Below are 19,960 nucleotides of genomic sequence, written 5' to 3'. Positions count from 1 at the left end.
GGCTGCCATCGAACACGCTCAAATCCATCCGTTGGGAGCAATTTTTGGGGATCCGTGCCCCTTGCTCAAGGACACTTTGATGTATAGGGATTGAACCTGCAACATTCAAATTGTGAGACGGGATGCTGTACCAACCCGGCCGCATGCATCCAGGCTGAATGTTTCCCGTGTGTTATTGTTCTGCGAAGTTCCAAAACAGTTGGATTGTTGGTGAAGGTCACGTCTCTGGGACAGTAAGGTTGATCGCAGGGTTAAAGTGTCCACAATGCAAGATTTATTACATTTAAACAAGTTCAACTGAAGAAAAAATCACCCTCATCAAGATAAGTGTTTAGGCAACAATCCTCGAAAAGCAAGAGACAGTTATGAGGAAAAATAGCTGATGCGGCAGTTCTTTACACGTTTACCAGTGCAAACAGATCACCAGAGCAGGAAGGCTTTGTGCAGTGATGAGGAGGAGGATGACGATGATGATGAAGGAGCTCCTAGTCCTGCAGGTTTGAGGATGAACATAAGCAGCCCCACGACTCGGCGAAAAGCCACAAACGCAACGACAGCTGACGAAGCGCTGCGCGGCTCCTCGTAGGTTCTTCTTCGTCAAGTCATGGGAATCCGATCGGATTTTCCCCGAGAGCCCTGCAGCGGCCGAAATAGCGCCCGGCAACAGATTCCCGCCTGCAAGTAGTGTCGATGTTAACGTATCGACAATGAATGTGACGATCGAGCTTTGTGTTCAATCTAGAAACAGTACTTCTTGCAAAACATACAACTTCACTGGATTTTGTTGCGTCCTACATGAAAGATATTTTGCTCATTCTAACCATTTTTCTCACCAGTTGGTGGAACTACTTCTTCTTCCGCGTACTGCGGCTGTATGACTACTTGAGCAAGTTGTGCTGCGTGTGTCGGTGCTCACAGTGGCCGATTGCAAATGAAGTTATGCTGGGAGGTTTTTCAGCTTGAGCTTTGAAAAAAAAGTTCATATTTAGTGAATTTCCAATAAAATGCCGCCATGCTCGGGAACTTTCTCTCACAACTCAACTTTTTACAAAGCATTGAGGTTTGACACTGAGGCCACATTTACACGACGTGTTCAAGCGGAAACGGAAAACTGCCGTTGTGTTTCGGGGGTCAGTTTACGCGACAAGGAAAACACAACTTTTTGAAAACGCTCTGACTTCGTCTTGTGTAGACAGTGGAAAACGCAACTTCTCCACTACACTGTAGGTTGACAATAACAACAGAGTATCCAACTTCATCGTCTGCCCATATGAATGCCCGTGTACTCCGATTGTTGATATTGACAGCAGTGTGTGTGGTTTTGTTACAGAAACAAACAAACGGCACCCGCTAGTGGCTCAACAAGAAAACGACATACGTCTAAGCGTCTTTGCTGTTTCCGTGTAAACGGACACTGTTTTCAAAACTTTTCTAAAAAAAAAACACAAAAATGTATGCGTTTTTACTTGAAACGTCATATAAATGTGTGTTTTTGTGTGTCTCTCTTGTTTTAGGTTGATAAGCTGGATATAGTTGGTATCGACATATAGAAGTTTTTAAGCCATGACTCTAAAGCCACATGTGGCTCTTTAGTTCTTCTATAGTGGCTCGTTGAAACGTTCATAAAATGATATATAAATCAATTTTCATTCTCTTTTTCTTAAACCCCCCCCCCCCCCCCCAACATTTCTTTTCTATTTGCATACCCAACATGTTTTCAAAGAGTCTCTTGTGTACTGGCAAAAACCGCCCAAACAGCTAAAATTGCCAGGAATGATAAACTTTTTATATAATGAATAAATAAGAATAAAAAAAAATAAAAAAAACCTTTAAAACAGTCAAGAATGTCTAAGCAGCTAAACAACAACAATCGGTCAGAAAAAGTGTAATATCAGCTGAAAACAGTTAGAAATCACTGAAAAATGGAAAATAAATGCCAATCAGTATGGGTACAGCGTCTACGATGATTGAAACAGTTAAATCAGGCAAAAAAAAAAAAAGGTCACGACTGCTATTAACATCAATGAAAGCTTAAACGGCAAAATGTGTAAAAAATAAATAAAAAATTCGAAGTATAAAACAATATGAACAACTTTATGAGCGACGTTCTCTTCATTGTAGATTAAGTCTGTTTGCTTGAAAGTTGCAGACGATGGCTTGATGGATGGAAATCCAGGGATCTGGTTTGAAAATAAAAGACTCTTATTTTGCAGTTAGCATTTATTTTGTTTGTGTGTGTGCGTGTGTGTTTTGTGCAGTTTCCCTGCTCGTTTCCTTTGTGGTGAAAAGGTAACTTTGGAGAAAAGGCAGCAGTCAAAGTCACTGAGCTCCAGTTTCAGTGTGGCTTTGCCGCGGCACAGAAACCTTACATCAGCCTCACTGATGGATGTGTTATATATTTAGATCCCGGCTGGCTCGGGTTACAGTGCCCTTCATTTATTCCCGGCCTGCCGTTTTGATAATCTGATGACACATCTTGACACGTACCATGGGGTTGTTTTCTGTCCCGACCACCGAACACGCCGTATCACATTTCACGTTCACGTGTCGCTGCTAATTTGTCACTTTTCTCGCGCACGTCGTTTCCCGTCAAGTCGTTTCAAATCCAATTTTTAAAAAAATAAATTTTTTTGCCTCTTGGACGGAAAGAAAGGAGGATGTTTTTTCCCAGAATGCAAAAGGTGAAGGCAATAATGACAAAGTACAAACACGACTAAACTCAGCAGAAATAGTTTATGCCTACGCGAAAATACAGAGTGCTCGTGCACCAAGTGCATTTTTAGAGCAGAAAAATAGAACCGCTGCCATTTTAAGGCACACGAAGGAACTCGGCTGCACTTTGCCCTTGAAAAATCTTCAAGTTCGGCCGTCCTCGCTGACCCCCCCCCCCCCCCCCCCCCCCCGACAACCATCAGAGATCGATGATTGCAGGTTTGCGGAGTCCAAGGACATAGAGCGTCCATTCAGTATATTCTGGGATGTGACAGGAATGAACTGGCCGCGGATGTATGGTGGGTTTTGTTGTCAGATGCTCACCAGCCTGCTGCAACAATCCATCTGCAGTCCAAGTCTTTCCATTCTATACGTCCTCTGGCTTCCCTTCCTAAAGCCGGCAGGGCAGAGTGGGGCCAAGCCAGCCACAGGAGCAGGCCGGGGAATGCCAACGATACCATCATTATCCACGGCTGCCTTCGGCTGCATTTTTATGTAAAACGCCTGTAAGCCTCAATAACAAAGTGGTGCGAGAGCCGCGCGACCAATCTAATCTCTCAATTACAAGAAATAAGATTATACCTCTTGGTTAGCACACATTAAATATTGTATAAAGTGGTACTTAGCAAAAGAAAGTCTTGGCGCTTTTTGTCTTGTCTTGTCTTGTCGGTCAGTCTCGCTCATGATAATGAAATGTTTTATGTGACGACCACAAGGGGAAAAATGTCAAGGCCTGGGCGATATGGCCCAAAATGAATAATCTCAATATTTTTTTGCCCTTCAACAATATTCAAGATAAACAACCACGGAGACAATTCTGGGTCAAGTCCACTGACACACTGCAACACAGGTACTTTTTAAACCAGCAGCTGCACAAAGGAAAACGTGTGAAAATGTGGCACGCATTCAAAAAAGCCACCGGTGTCCCAACTCCTAAAGCGAGAGGCAGTATGATCAGTGAGACGGCAGCACAATAATACACAAACATTCACAAATACAAATGTTTTAGTGCAAACAAACAACTTCCAACTTCTTCAACTTCAACCCGGATGACTGTAGAGGTCCTACCTGGTCTGGGACAAGATCACGACCCAACATATCCTATATACTTTGCAGTGTCCAAATCCACATTTTATACTTATTCCCTACATCAGTCAAAGGCATATTCTGTCTATATTTTTGAATGAACGATCGTGTCACTTTATGTTTCTTTGATCCCGTTGAGAAAAAAAACAAACATTCCCCATGCATTTAAAAACTGCCGCGATGACGATGAGGGTGGAGATAAGCAGTCACTTTCCTCAATGAAATCTTTTGCCAGTCGAAGGATTTTCTTCAGGCCCGTCAGATCGACTGCTCCAGCGGCGACGTGCAGCCGCCTGCTTTGGAACCAAGACAAAAGGCTCTGTGCGTCAGCTCTTCTGTCAGAAACGAGGGAAAAGTCCACAAAGTCTGCTTCTGCCCAGGTTGTTTCTGAGTCAACAATGAAATCGTCACCGCCATACGTGCACATACGCACCGTGTGCAAACAACGTTTCTCTCTGGAGGCGTCCAACGTTCACACGGCTCCATAAGATCGACCCGCTTTTCTCTCCTCTCCCAGAATTTCATTTGAACGTTTCCAGATTGGGTCTTATCGTACTCCTTCACCATACTAGTTATCAAACATGCACTATGATGGTAATATGACGTTGACGTCTTTGTGATTTTCTACTTCCTAATAACAAATGCTTCCAAGAAGCAGAGCTGGTTTTGCTGTTTTTTTGATATTCGTTCTGACTTTGTGAAATACGACCCGCTGTCGGTAGAATCCGGGGCAGTAGGGCTCCATCTGATTGGCCCAACGTGTTTAAACGTCTTTGATCACAGTCTATTGCGATATTTCTACATTGTGAAAGCTAACAACGCCACGATGATAAATAAGCGTCATGTGATGCCGTGATTAGCTGCATGTCAAGTAAGTGTTATTTGTAGTGATCTTATCTTTTGTAAAGAAAGACAATCGAGCTGATTTTAAGGCTGATTTCATCTTTGCGTTTCCTCCGACAAGGCGCTCCATTTGGCATCCTGTGTCACTGTCCTCGTGTGCGCCCTTGTTGTTTTCCAATGGTTCTCCCACCTCTCCTTCACTCCCGCCCCTCATCCGTCCACATGAACCCCGCCGTCACGCGACAAGAATTCACTCGCAACCTTCTGCGCTTGCTGCCGTGACGCGGCGCTGCGATTACGCCAGACTCTAGTTTATGGCAGCTTTATATAGGCGCCAAGGGTGCCCCGTTCGGCCCATGTCCCACACGTGAACCCCGGCGTCACATGACCCGGTGTCCCGGACTGTCCTCTCTGTTTTGTGTGCACACATGTGTGTGCCGGAGTGTCCCCGGGCGCCTCTCGGTGACCCGGGACCAGCGGCTCCCGCTGTTTCTGGTACAGAGGCTTCTTTTTCTGCTCTCAGTGTGCGTCTGTGTACATGCAGTACAATGCTGTGCTCATCGGGGGCTGCATCGTGCACATCGTGTCCCGTCCTCATCCGCCGTCTGTGTGTTTTAGTGTCCTACTTTGTCCAATCATTTGGCCACCATGTGCCATGATCACGCTGGTTAACGTTCCCAGAGTGCTGTAATTTCTTTCTACAGGAATGTCAGGAATTCTTTGTGTGGTGTTGGGGTGGGACTTGTCGAGGACCAAAGGCCTTTAGACACACACATGCAGTCGCACAGTGAGAGCGGCCTTGTGAGGACATTTGTCTGAGCCCGTTTTCGCCCGTGCAAGCTGAGTGGAGAAAAGATAGTCCTCTGTCCTTTTAGAAAATGTGTTTCCCACGAGTGTCGGCTGGCTTTTTGCAATATCAGTCAATGCAACAAGATTAGTTTTCTGCAAACAAAGTCAACTCTCGGCAGACTTTTGACATGGTGGACTCACTTCAGTTAATTTGTAATCCTCTACAGTTAAAGGATAAGAATGATCAGACCTGACCGGAGTCTTTTTGATGATGAAACATGTTTATTTTTTTTAGGTGTTTCATGATCTTATCATCATACGTGATGATTTTTCTGTCAGAAAGTAGTGCGTCACCCCCGAATGTTTCATTAATACAACATTGGTTTGTTAGCAGGGCTTTACTGTTGAGGATGGTTACAAGCACACCCATGTTAAATCTCAACATCCATTTCTTCTTGAATAAACAAACAGAAATCTACTGAATCAGACCTCCTATGATTGCGGCTGCTCGACTGATGAAGTCAAGATAAATCACATTTTCAGTGTTATGAAACTCTTTGAAGGGTGACTTTTAATGACTATCGGCTGCTTGTAGATTGTAGGAAACATCAACAAAGGGACGCCCGGTTGGACAGTGATGCCTTGCAGATTTCCTCCTCCGCCCTCACTCGCCTCCGTCTCCCTCCTCCACAGACGACGACGTGGATCTGGAACAGCTGGTGAATGACATGAACTCCTCAATGGACAGTGTGTACTCCACGCAGGCCGACACAGCGCTGCTCCTGAACAACGGCCATGGATACGCTCAACTCCACCACCACCACCACCAGCAGCAGCAGCAGCAGCAGCAGCATTACGTGCACGCTGCGTCCCACCTGGGGGGGCACGGCCAGGCTCACCGCCGCCACACCCCACCCCTGCTGCCTTCCTCCCCCTCCAGGGAGAGGCCGCGACAGTCGCAGCCCATGCACATCCAGGCTGTCAGGTAAACACATGCAGCACACAAAGAATAAATACAGTTAGAAAAAAAAAAAAAACCCTTCAGGAACTCGCTGTCTCTTTCTGAGTATTCAAATATAATATAAAAGTATCATGAACAACGTTTCAATTTCATTGAAATTATCGATAAATCCAGTGTCAAAATGTGAACTGGATCGGCACCTAAACAGTTTTTGGGATTAAATGTGAATTTACCCTTCATAAGACAATAACTGACACACAAAGAAACTGAATAACCGTTATTGGACAACATTTTAGGACTTACAAACCTACATTTTTTTTTACAGTTTTTGTCTTTAAAAAATGTATTTGATCTTTTTCTTGGTATTTCTTAGTAATTTTTCTACGTCCTGTACACTGCTGAGTGCTGCTGCCCTTCGATATTATGAACTATTCGAAGTAAAATCTCTCACTTGATGCATTAGATGTCTGAAAGAAACACACTTCCAAAGCAAAGCGTTATTATGAAAGCGATGATTTTACGTTAATCACAACTCATGTATAAAGTCATATTTAGTCTTTTGTGGTCATATTTTGACAAGTATTCTTCCCTTCACAATAAATGGTGAATGAAACTGTGTTTCTCCCTCAGCTGTGCATGAGCCTCTGTGGTGGTGACATGAATGTGTGTGTCTCCCCCTGCAGGTGCCTCCGGGAAGGGCAACATCTGCGTCCAGCCTCCCTGCCAGCCATCCCCAACCCTTTCCCAGAGCTCTGCAGCCCAGCGGGATCGCCCATCCTCAGCCCCATCCCGACCTCCGACAACCACGTAAGTAACCCTACGCCACGTCGCCCGCACTGACACACACTCATGAGATCATGAAACCGACTGCAGGAGGCAGACCTGCGCAGATATCCCTTGGTGTCCACCATGCTCGGATGCGTGTATGAGAGTGTGTACTTTTTATTTTTATTTTCATTCTGAGTTGCATTAAAACCGTTTCAATGCACCCATGATGGGGAGATGTTGTCCTTGTGGAAACAAAAATTGAAAAAAAGTTTAAATATCAATACACTCAAATCAGTTTCATGTGTGTTAAGATAGGATAATGATAAAGTTAGATTAAAGGTATTAATGCAATATGGACACCAAATTGCTGAACTCCTCAGTGTTTTGTCGGTTTTTACTGGTTAAGATGTATTTTTAGGGGTATTCTTAATTTTGCCCAGTTTTCTCTGCACAGTGTTCTTTAACACACTTTTGTGTCTCTTCCTTATATCGAATAAAATAAAGACAGAGAAAACAATCCCAACAATCCCATATGTGCAAACGTGTAAACAGCGAAAAGCCCAAAGTCAGTTTTTAGTTTGAGTTGCGCTCTTTCTTCTCATCCTGTTCATAGTTATCCATAACATGCAATAAGCAGTGGGCTGCCTTGCTCATGGACCCTAAATGGAGACTTCTCAGCTGTGGGATTGGAACCTGCGGACATCTTATCACACGTCGTCTTAGGGTTAGACTTATGCACAGACAATTAGTGTCAATAATGTCAATGTGTGTGTGTGTGTGTTTTAAAAGCAGCTGAGCGGCCTGTTGTGTCCAGGTCGGAGCAGCACGAGTTGACTTTGGCTGCGTCTTTCCTTCCATTACACAACAGCTGACCCGGGGGTTATCTTGGCTGAATGGCCGCGTGCGCGCGCGCTATTGTGAAATGGTCACTATCGGTCACACGCACACGCTAATGCGTCCGTGAGACAGATGTGTTTTGCCGCGGACGGGGTGGAGCCGGGTTCTCCAGGATGCTGCAGACAGAGTGCAGACTTCCGCGCCGAAGCCGGGAATACGGCTGGGAACGTCTGCAGGTCGGATCTCTCTGAACCTTCCCAATCCGTCTGCTGGCTCCGGCAACACAGGCGCCCATTTCCGGTTCACACGCTTCAACGTCTGCGTGTGCGCGCGTTTGTGTGTGTGTGTGTGTGTGTGTGTGTGTGTGTGTGTGTGTGTGTGTGTCACAGCCTTGCCCTTTCATCCCCCCCCCCCCCCCCCCCCCCCCATACTGCCTCTTGTCCCAGGAATGTTCCATCCTCCTCGAAGATGTTTTCAGGATGCCCAACCTGAACAATAAAAGTTATTTTAAACACTCACCCACTCGCTCGCTCTTTTGCCACACACACACACACACACACACACACACACACACACACACACACACACACACACACACACACACACACACACACACACACACACACACACACACACACACACACACACACACACACTGCTTGCATTATATGGTTTGCACGCACATGCGGACATGTGATAAGGCAAAGCATTATTTATTTATTTTTGTTTGTGAGTGTGTTTCGTTGACATCATCTCACAAGGTCTGGAGTCAGAGAGCAAGTTTGCAGTTTGTACAAAGGATCATTTGTGCGTATTTGGGCCTGTGAGAGACTAAATGTGGCCTCATTCCTCTTTCCCGGATCATCCTTCTTTTTGTCTGCAGTTGGGTCGATTTAGTGATTGTCTTGTCCGTCCAGGAAGCCAAAAACTTGTGGAAATATGCCGTTATTGGTGTGCCAAGACTCTGCTGATTGCACTTTCAACAGAAGGTGATCAAAAGGCCAAGCAGCATCGATTCAGTCCTTCATTTATCACCTTGTGTGGCCAGCTTGGAGAAAAAAAAAGGCAGGACATTCTTTGAGATTTGAGTTTGCTTAATGTCACAAAAACAGGAAAGTGGTAGTATTATTCCAGGGTCAACTGTGATAAAGCTCGCTCTGGATGGTGGAAAAAAATAATAAAAAAAATCCCCTTCGACATTCCATCGTGTTTATTGTGGTCAGTGGGGATTGGAGTGGCTGTGTGACTGTTTAAATGGTCAATGGACTTGACTATTATATCACTTCTGGCCATATTCACCCATTAACACACATCAGTGTGTGAATGGCCTGAAATAAACTGCCACACATTCCAACCACACTGTATTGAATAACATGGCGAGAACACAATAATAGTCATTTATGCTTTATTAAGCTTCACCAGAGGCTTGTGCCCCCCCCCCCCCCCCAAAATAGAAACATTTCAAAGAAAACATTTATTTATAATTTTTTTCCAAATTTCCTAAAATTAGTGCACAAAACTGAGACCTGAGCTGAGATATTGGTGATGCTGCAATAAAACATAGCTACCTCAAAGCCATGCTGCCTTATGTTCTCATTTTCTGTAGTAATTGATTGGTTTTTGTGAAAATATAGACATTTTCATCACATGTACTCTGCATCATAACAAACAAACTTCAAAGTGTAAATATAAAGGTTGTTATGGCACTATTTTAAAGGTTGATGAAATTGTATGTGGAGCCTGAACTAAAATGTGTTTGACATCTCTAAGCTCCAAAGTGAAAATTCGGTTATAAACTATTATACCAACATCACTCGTTTAAATCTGCTATGGAAGGCGCACACATGAAAATGGGCGCAAACTTGTACGTGCGCACGCACACAGTCTTGACGGCTGATCTATATTATCTGAGGATCCCTTTTGACAAACGTGCAAATTATTAAAATTATTATTATTATTATTTATTTTTTTGCAAAGTATTGTCATCAGTGTCTTGTTCCAATACGTTTGTCTTTGTCTTATTTAACGACTTGCACTTTTAATTAATTTTCTTTTGAGAATCCGGGCCGTTAACACGCTCTATCGCTTAAACTGAGCAGCGGCCAGCCTCTCAGTCTGGCTGAATGCAACCGTCACTGATGAAATCACTTAAGGTCCAGCGGCAGTCTGGCTGCGGCGCAAGTGTTTCCTCCAGCCACGCTATGTTGTGTAATCTCACACGTAAGCTCACAGAGAGGCAGTGTGTTGCAGTCGGAGCGCACACACACTCACGCATGCATCCATATGCAGCTCAGTTTAATTGTGACTGGGGATGGCTTACACAACCATGCCGGCGGGGCCGTCGCTCGGTGCCGTGCGTTGGTCCACAGACATACTTGCATTGTATTTGCATTGGCATGGCTTTATCGCTGGATCTCTCTCTCTCTCTCTCTCTCTCTCTCTCTCCCTCCAGCTGCAGAGTTGGAATCTGAACATTCTTCGCTAAGCTGCCGTGTTTCTCAAAGAGATGCGCCGTTTTGTGTTACGAGCCTGCAGAGCCACGTTGGAAAGAATGTGCTTTAATGCAACGAGCGACTCCGACATCCAGCTTGGGGATTAACTGATTACGAAAATAACAATTAGTTTAGTTTTTTGTTTTTTTTGCGAGCTCTTCACCTCCATAACACATGGAAACCGTAAAAACTCTGGTTACCATTTCACTAAACTCCATTCCTCTCCACTGGACAAACACCTTTCTCACGGTCTTCGGTTCCAAAGTTTCCAGAATTTAAAAAAAGTAAATCGTAACAGTGGTCAAGTACTATTTTACAGTAGACATGTGCACATTGTATTCATTACAATTAAAAGCTTCTGCATCTCATTCATAAATCTTCCAGATCCCCAATAGTTGAATCATCTTTGATTTTAAAAAAACAAACAACAACATGAAATCAAGCACGGCGTTGTAGAGTTTCAGTGTGTGAGACGGAGCAGCCGTGGCTGAGCGGATTACCGTCAACATCACATATTGAAGACGTGTCGGAAAGAAAGACGGGTCCCACGCTGACGCTCACTGAGCTCTTTAGGCGAAGCCTGGCGGCTTGTGCTTCAGCGGTCGGGGTTTAGCGAGAGAGAAGTCGTTTCTCACGCAAATGGCAGCGTTGCATCACGCGTTTCACTCGTGTTCCCTCGGATTTCACAAGGATTGGGTCAGGTCTCGTCTGTCATCGCTGGCATTACAAGTTTGCTTTGGCACTGCGGCCGTGGCTGTAACGCTGCTCTTGCTTTTATTCGTGGCCAAAGGCGGCATTACGGACAGAGGGGACAGAGGGGACAGAGGGGGAGCCCCGGCGGTTAAAGAGTCTCCGCGTTTTGTCTGCTGAAGTAGCTTCAAGCAAGACAATGATGCTTTTTCATTTCTGAGTCTGAACTTTTTTGTGGATGGATGCAAGGAAAATAAAGAAAAAAAAGTTGGCTGTGGAAAAGTGTGTTTCTTCATCCTTCGATGCCCTCTGCAGACTGAAAACATAACGGTGTCACTGTGTGTGCGTGGGTCAGCAATGTTTACCTGTAAAAAAAAACAACTTTTGAGGTACCTCAATACGGGGTGCACCTCTCCACAGCCTCCTCAACATCAAACCATTCAGTCATTCTGCGGCTTGGCAGCCAGTGATGGCCGCGTCTGCAGGAGGGACATAAGCTCACGAAACAGTCCAGCTTATACTTTAAATACTTTTACAAACCACAGAGCGACTGTTCAATACAATACACTTCTCCTGGTGCTTGGCGTGTTTCGTCCCGTCAGTCTTCTTTGACAGGTGTTTGCTTGTGTGAATGGCGAGAGAACCTGGTCCCGGCATCAGTGATGGCGACCATCTACAAGAAGCTTTGGACATGAGGAGACGTTTCCAGTGTCGAGGCAGGAAGGTCTCACTCGTTCCCCAGATGTAGGCCCCGTTTACATTGTGTACATTTCAGGTGGAAACACATCGAGTTTGCCTTTTCGTTTCAGGAGAGTTGTGTGTTTACACGGCAGTGTTTTGAAAATGATGTAGTTTTCCTGTCGGGCCACTAGTGGGTGCTGTTGTTTGCTATTGTAATGAAAACCACACGCATACACTACAACCATTAACAATGACGAGTACATGGACAGAGGAGCTGGATTGCTATCATAGATAAAACTACCAAGTCCCAGGAGGACTGGGAGTCATGACGCTCTATAGGCTGCCATTGTTATTGGTCATGTTAGCACATGCGTAGAACTATTTCCCCCTGTTTCCATGGAGACGAAGTTGGAGCCATTTAAAAAAGTTGCACCTTCTAAACCTGTTATCAATAAGCTACATTTTCAGTGCCTCTAAGCACCACTGTCATGTAAACGGACCCCGAAAACACAAGGAAAATGTTGCGTTTTCACTTACAAATGTTGTGTAACCGAGGCCATAGACATTTGCTGGTCTTGGCAGGATGCGGTAAACAGTTCACACACGGAAGCGGACACGATGGAAGTCTGCCTGCATGACGTTGGACCGGGTCGTCCATGCCCCTTGTTTCCAGGACGACCACCCTGCTGTCTCGCTCTTCCTCCACACCTCTTCCCGGAGGAGATGGCGTCTCTTCCTGCCCTTCTTGGCCCTGCTGATCGGGGTCTTTGGGGAGTAACCCAACCATGCTCTACCAGCTGCCAGCCAAGGCTTTTTCTGTTTGTTTTTTTTTCCTCAAACGAGTGTTACTGAAACAAAAGTTGCCTGTGCCTGTGAATAGCTCTTTTGTACAAAAGGTTTGTCCCTCTCCTATGAGAGGAACAAAAAAAGTCTCCAAACATTAATGCTTTTCATTTGGTGACCTAACCCTCTGCAAACTGTAGCCGTGTCATGAAAACTAATTTAAGACTAAAGCATTGAGTCACACACTCTCTATTTGTGACTCCCCCCCCCCCCCCCCCCCTTTTTTTTGTCTGGGGTCAGCTGATGTACTTCTGCACGCAATGGTCTGCTGACCCTGCAATCAGACAAGGTGCATGTGCATGCATGTGTGTCTGTGGTGTGTCGAGATGGCAGGGAAAGCTTGCTCGCCGGAGTAAGCCCGTAATAAGAGGCTGCAGTAAGCCTTGTTGTAGCAGAGACACTAGGTCACAGTAAATTCTCGCTCAGATCATCGCGCTCCACTGCAAATGGAAATTTAATCCCTTACCTGAGAAGAATTGATCTCAGTTCAAGTTGCTTCGTGAACGTTTGAACTGCAGGTTTCTTTTTTTTTGAAGATTTGTGGCGCTTTTGAGTGTTCGCCAAGCGGCTCTGTGACAAATTTCATCACAGAAAACAGATGACTTGGGAGTTTTTTTTAAGTAGGAACTGTTTTTCAGAGTAGAACTAACGCAAACTTGTCTGTAAAATCACAGATTTATGAATAAACGCAGCCACACTTCCACATCAAAGCCGCACCGGCCCAATGTGACTCTATTTGACGTAACTTTCTCCAAGTTTTCTCCAAGGGTCAAAAATTCAGATTGCCAATCATCTGAGTGCAACTCTGGCTGAAATGGAGTCTGCGTGTAATTCGATAAGGGCTGGTTAACAAATATTCTTTGTGTTTTTGTGGATTTTATCCATCAAGATCAACGAGATGATCAAATTATGCAGCAGACATTCATTTCTGTGCTGGATAGTAATCAAAGTATTCCTTGTGTCGAGATAAAAGTCGACCTTTGTCCAGAAAATAAATCATTCAGGAGTCTCTCGTGCCAAATCCGCTCAAGTGAAAAACAAAAGCTATCTGCCTGCTGAAGACGCACGTTTGTTTATTTTCATTGGACTGATGGAGGAGGTGAACTCGGCGCGTGAGTTCATCCGCTCGAACCTGCAAACGATCACCGCACATGAAGAGGATTCCCAAAAGTTGACTCTGCCGCCGCGGCGAGGCACCTCAGCCGGCCGGGTGCATCCGAGTGCGTGTGCGTCGTGTCAGTGTCGGGTCGTGGGGAGGCGAGCCACTCAGCGCAGGCTTTGCGATGGCGCTCCAGTTGAGGTGAAATTGAGTTTGGCCTGTCTGCGGAGCTAATCAGCTCTGTCTGGCCTGAAACCCAACCGCTCACACACATGAAAGACGGATGATGCAGGAAGAGACGGGTGGGAGTCGCCACCAGGCAGCTCTGAAAACGCTGACATTAGGGATGGGTGTGTGACTCCAGGCAGCCTTCACCACACAGCCAGCTATCATTTCAAGGTTTGCTTCCACTTGCTTTAACATTTTACTGCTTTTTTTTTTTTTAACATATTCATACATTACAACCTCATTTTCATTCACAAATGTCAAATTATTATTAATAATAATATTAATAATTAATTTCATCCCTTAGAAATTAAACTTTCTCAGTTATTTGGACTCAACTGAACAAGTAAAACCTCAATTTGTAAAGTTAAAAGCTTTTTATTGTCTTGTCCGACACTGAGGCTCCAAAAGAAATTCTCAAAAATAAAACAAGAAGAACAGGCTGTTGCTTTCCTAGTTAACATACGTTTCTCATACACTCAGAAAATACATGCACATGTGGACGGGGTGCAAGTAATGATAATGCTATATGATGAATTACTATTCATTTGACCAAAACACAAAGATTTACAACCTAATATTTAGTAAAAACGCAATACAATTCAGCACGATGATGAAGCTTGAAGTTGGTCTGGTCACAGAGACAAACATGAAAACTTGCAGAAACATGCACTTGTTCTTCCACTTGTGAAGAAACCGTCAAAAACACAATTTATTAACTATCTAAACTAGCTAAACCAGGTATGTGCGTCTCTGTGTTACCACATTGTGCCTTTAAAACAAACATTCCCTCTTCTGTCACTTCCATAAATCGCATTGCGCTTCATGTGATTTGGCTTTTCGTAAGAGTTTATAGATTCACTCTGAACCTCATCGCCTGGAAATAATTCAAAACATGGAAAGAAAAAGTCTGTATTCATACACTTGTATCATATTACTTATGAAACTTGTCTCTATTCTAGACTTTAATGAAAATACATTTTCTGCTTTTCGCTATTCTGCAGGTTGTGTTGCTGCGAAAAAGAGATCGGCTCTGGCTTAAAACAACCAGATTAGTGTGTGTGTGTGTGTGTGTGTGTGTGTGTGTGTGTGTGTGTGTGTGTGTGTGTGTGTGTGTGTGTGTGTGTGTGTGTGTGTGTGTGTGTGTGTGTGTGTGTGTGTGTGTGTGTAGCCTGAGGCCCGTAAACCTCTTGGTCAAGTGGGCCTGACCCTGATGCAGATTATTGTGTTTGACCCCCTGACCCCATATACACACTTGAGTGTGTGCGCGCGTGCGTGCGTTTTCCCATATGCAGCGAAGAAGACAAATCCCCCGGAACGTTTCCAGATCTGCCCTTTATCGGGCGGATAGAGGGGGAGGAAGGGTGGTAGGAAGGAAGCCAGGGAGGTAAAACAAGAGTTTGAGGCGGAAGCCAAGGTGAGTTAGATTTCGTCGCGGGGAAATGAAACCAGAGTTAAGAGATGCACAATCACGGCTTTCGGTGTGTGAGCCCGAGCATTTTTTTTTTTCTAGGGTTTTATTTGTTGGCAGGTCATTACATAGAAAGCGCTTCACACGCGCTCATCGCATTTACGAACATACAGTATCCATGTTTGTGTGTGTTTGGAGATATATTTATATCCCGCATGCTCGGTGTTGTACTGATCCACAGATGAAGCTGGAAGAAAAGTCCTGCAGGAAGAAAGAAAGAAACACACACACACACACACACACACACACACACACACACACACACACACACACACACACACACACACACACACACACACACACACACACACACACACACACACACACACACGGTGCCGTTTTTCTTAGTTTACATTTCCATCTTCCTCTCACGTGCACGCGGCCGCGTGTGCGTGCACGCTCGCATAGTTCTCATGCACACTGTATTAGGGGCCAGCTGGGTTGGCCTGTGCTCTACACATGAGCCTGATTATGACTCAGTATTGCATTACTTACATTCCTCCATAGCTCTCCCCTCTTCTCTCTTCCTCCGTTCCCCTCCCTTCCTTTTCTTACCCCCCCCCCCCCCCCCCCGCTCACTTGCTCTCTCTCCGTCTACCTCTGCCGAGGCTGGGCAGATTTGCTGAGCAACCACCCCTCCCTCCCTCCCTCCCTCCCTCGCTCTCCACCGCCCTCCCTCCCTCGCTCTCCACCTCCCCCTCCCTTGACCCCCTAAGCAAAGCCCAAACGCCCGGCACGTGATCCATACAGCTCCAGCTCAAATCACCCCACTGCTGCTTCTTTTTTTTTGGGGGGGGGGACTTTCAACCGCCTTCTGTGCGAACCACGAAGGCGTCAGTGTGTGTTACACATGTTGCTCTGGTCCTAACACTCCTGCACAGTATTTCACGTACAGCCGAGGAGGAGGCAGGGAGGGAGAAATTGAAACCGTCATGCAGCTCGCAGAAAATGTCAGTGGATGTTATGAGAAGGAGCGATGCGTACATATGTGGATTTAGTGACTTTGCTCATTTTGAGTGTGTGTGCGTGTGTGTGTGTGTGTGTGTGTGTGTGTGTGTGTGTGTGTGTGTGTGCGTGTGCGTGTGATGAAAGGATTGAAATACAACCCTGAAGATAAGCGTGTGGAGTACGTGACAGGTAGCGGCTCACCGTTGAAAAAAATCCCACACTGTGTTAATCCAGTGTGAGGAGGAGGAAGAGGAGGCGGAGGAGTGGGGTGGCCGGGGGTGGAGGTGGGGGGGGGGGGGTAAGCGAGGCAAGCAGCACAGGAGCGACTGCTCATACCACTCCTCGCAGCTCAGCACCAGAGGAAGGGGCAGGCTGTCCCTCGCTCTTTCCCTCCGTCTCTCCCTCGCTCTCTCGTCCTTTTCTTCTGTCACTACTTCCTCCTCCTCTTCCTCCTCCTTCCCCTCTCTCTTACCTCTTCTTGCATTCTCCTTGCTGATCCCTCCCTCCCTACTTCCTCCCCTCCCCTCCCCTCTCTCCACCAGACTTCCTCTCCTCCCTCCTCTCTCTCTCTCTCTCTCTCGCTCTCTCTCTCTCTCTCTCCTCTCTCTCTCTCGCTCTCTCTGTCGCTCTGTGTCACTGGAGAGCGTCTCAGTGTGAAAATGCCATCCTGCTCTCCAGACTGTTGCCTCTTCCAGGCTGTGGAGGTAAGAGTCTTCAGCGTGTTTCTTTTTCTGTCGTGAGCTGTGTGTGTGTGTGTGTGTGTGTGTGTGCGCGCGCGTGTGCGTGCGTGTGTATGTATGTGTGTGTGTGTGTGTGTGTGTGTGTGTGTGTGTGTGTGTGTGTGTGTGTGTGTGTGTGTGTGTGTGTGTGTTCTTCAGTTTGCAGTGATGAAGATATTTTTCTCCTTCAGTGTTTCTGAAACTTTTCTCAACCAAAACTGAAGCGTCACAAATGTATTTATTTTATTTCTTTGCTCGGGGGGTCTTGCGGGCAGAGAGGAGGCAGTTTTCTGGCTCCGCGGAGGAAAAGATTGCTGTGACGTTGTTTCTGGTTGCACTGGGAGTCTTTCTTTTTTTTTCCCTTTTTCGTGTCGATGGTTGGTGCTCCTGATGTTTTGTGTCTTTTCTAGGTCACTGTTCTATTTTTTTTTTTCCACCTCTTCTTTTCTCTCTTTTTTTTTTTTTTTTGGCGTGTGTGTATTTTCACTTTTGTGGCGCCATTGTCCGACCTGATTCCCCCACGCCACCCCTCCATCCCCTCGCCCATCGTCACCTCTGTGCCTCGGTCCGTGTCGTTTTCAACAGTTGCCACCCCGCCGGTTCTCGGCAAATCCTCGCTGTGGACCGAGGATGTTCGTGTGTGGGTGTGCGAGGACGCGCGGCACCATCATACACTCGCACATGCCGTTTTCCTGTCATGTTTGCGTGATAATCGCAGTTGTTCTGGCGGTTTGGGGTTAGCGTTGTGTCGTGCTGCTGGAGTGAACTCTCCGGGTTGTGTGTGTGTGTGTGTGTGTGTGTGTGTGTGTGTGTGTGTGTGTGTGTGTGTGTGTGTGTGAGCGCATCTACTCGTACAGTGGTGTGAAGCAGCTGGTCTGTGGTTATCTTTGCAGCAGCAACACTCCAAGGAGTCAAAATTAGACCCGGTTTAAGTGTCGCTTTGGGGCACTTTGGCAGAAATGGCGCAACAATGGGGGAAGTCGCTCCGGCTTCGAACTCTGCCCGCCTCGTACTCCCGAGTGGCAATCGTTTTTTTTTTTTTTGATGGTGAAACGCAACCGTAGGAGAACGCTGCGTTGTTTCGCCGCCCCGAGGTTGACCCCCAACAGAAACGCCACATTGTGAGTTTCCATGAGTCAGATTGGACGAGCTGCGGACAAAAGGGCTGAACTGGAAGCAAAAAAAAGGGGGGGGGGGGTTTGGCCCATTGGCCCACCTTTCCTGGACGTCACCATTCTTCCCCCCACCCTTTTTTTTTTTTTTTAAGTGCTTCTCATGTCCGAGTGACAGATAAATGTGAGCAGGACTTTATGGAAGGTGGTCTTCAAGGAGTTGATGGAGGTAAATTTCACCTCCCGACACCGTCCTGTAACCTTCCTCGGGAAACGGTGACCCTGTGTCCCTGACTCTGTCTGCTCCACATCATTGTTCCTGTGTTTGTGTTTGTGTTTGTGTGTGTGTGTGTGTGTGTGTGTGTGTGTGTGTGTGTGTGTGTGTGTGTGTGTGTGTGTGTGTGTGTGTGTGTGTGTGTGTGTGTGTGTGTGTGTGTGTGTGTGTGTGTGTGTGTGTGTGTGTGTGTGTGCGCGTGTGTCGTCCTCGTCTTGCTTCTCAGATAATCAAAGTGTGGAGCGAGGATGGAGCTGGAAAAGTGGTGGAGATTCCCACCGACATGACGGCCAGAGACGTGTGCCAGCTGCTGGTCTACAAGAGTCACTGTCTGGACGACAACGCCTGGTCGCTGGTGGAGCACCACCCCATCCTCGGCCTCGGTAAGACCGCGTGGGTGACAAGAAATCCACTCGATGTATTTGAACTCATGTGAAAGTGTATTGAAAAGTTTTTTTGTTTTTTTTTTCTTTAAAAGTATAAACATCTTTTTGTGTCCATTCTATGTGAAAGCCACTCTGCAGGTTGCACCTTCCAATGCGTCCCTGCACATTTGTCTGTAGTGTGTGTGTGTGTGTGTGTGTGTGTTTAGGACTATATGTCATCCTGCAGGTGTGTACCAGGCTTGTGTTTATGTGTCTGCGTCTCTCTGCATGGGTGGAGATAACTCCCCGGTGTGTGCCCTCAGTGTGTATGTTCACTTGAGCATGGCACGAGTGGCCTGTGCGCCGATACGACACAGTAGGGAGGTGTGGCGCTTGTAGGATTAAGCATTTTCCATGTTCTGCTCACATGCCTGTTCCCTCCCAAATCATTCGGTTGGTTGGGGGGGGAGTGAGAAAAAATTGGAACGCAAGACTCATGCTTTGCCTCCTCACTTTTTTTTCTATAACCCCCCTCCATTTTGGAGGTTTATTTATTTATTTATTTTTTTTCGTCTCTGGGTCTGTCTTTGTCCTCTGTGAGGCTTTCCTTTACTCCCCGAGTCGTATTTTAGAGTCAAAGGATCGCTTTGTGCTTTCCTGCTTGATCTGCGTTGCTGGAAGAAAAAAAAGTGCAGTGGAGAGATGGAATGTGAGGTGAGGAGAGGGAGGGAGAGAGAGAGAGAGAGAGATGAAGGGAGAGAAAGAAAGACGGGGTGAGGGTGGTGGTGGTGGGGGGGGGGGGGGGGGGGGGGGGGGGGGGCGGGGAGGCGAAGAAGGCGGAGAGGCCTGGACTGAAGCGTCATACCAGAGCCGCCAGCAGCCAATGGCGTGTCTCCGTCGGACGAGCCCCTAACCATCTCGGCCAATCAATCTTTTCTTAACCTTCCACAGGAAATTCCCCTGCCTGTAGCCAGCGCGGTACACACACACACACACACACACACACACACACACACACACACACACACACACACACACACACACA

At 46.3% G+C, this 19,960-nt stretch overlaps 1 protein-coding gene across 1 annotated transcript in view; it reads left to right on the top strand.

Annotated features, from left to right (window-relative positions):
- Positions 1–19,960, top strand: part of LOC308122841 (growth factor receptor-bound protein 10-like) — a 39,138-nt gene that overhangs the window by 9,755 nt on the left and 9,423 nt on the right. The window contains exons 4-6 of the mRNA XM_080484967.1: positions 6,124–6,415; positions 7,075–7,198; positions 18,777–18,933. Of these exons, the coding sequence (XP_080341093.1) occupies positions 6,124–6,415; positions 7,075–7,198; positions 18,777–18,933 (573 nt within the window). The remainder of the gene's footprint in view (positions 1–6,123; positions 6,416–7,074; positions 7,199–18,776; positions 18,934–19,960) is intronic.

This window comes from Lipophrys pholis (genome assembly GCF_963383615.2).
Source record: "Lipophrys pholis genome assembly, chromosome: 17".
NCBI classification, from domain to species: domain Eukaryota; kingdom Metazoa; phylum Chordata; class Actinopteri; order Blenniiformes; family Blenniidae; genus Lipophrys; species Lipophrys pholis.
This window is presented reverse-complemented; position numbering and strand designations above follow the sequence as displayed.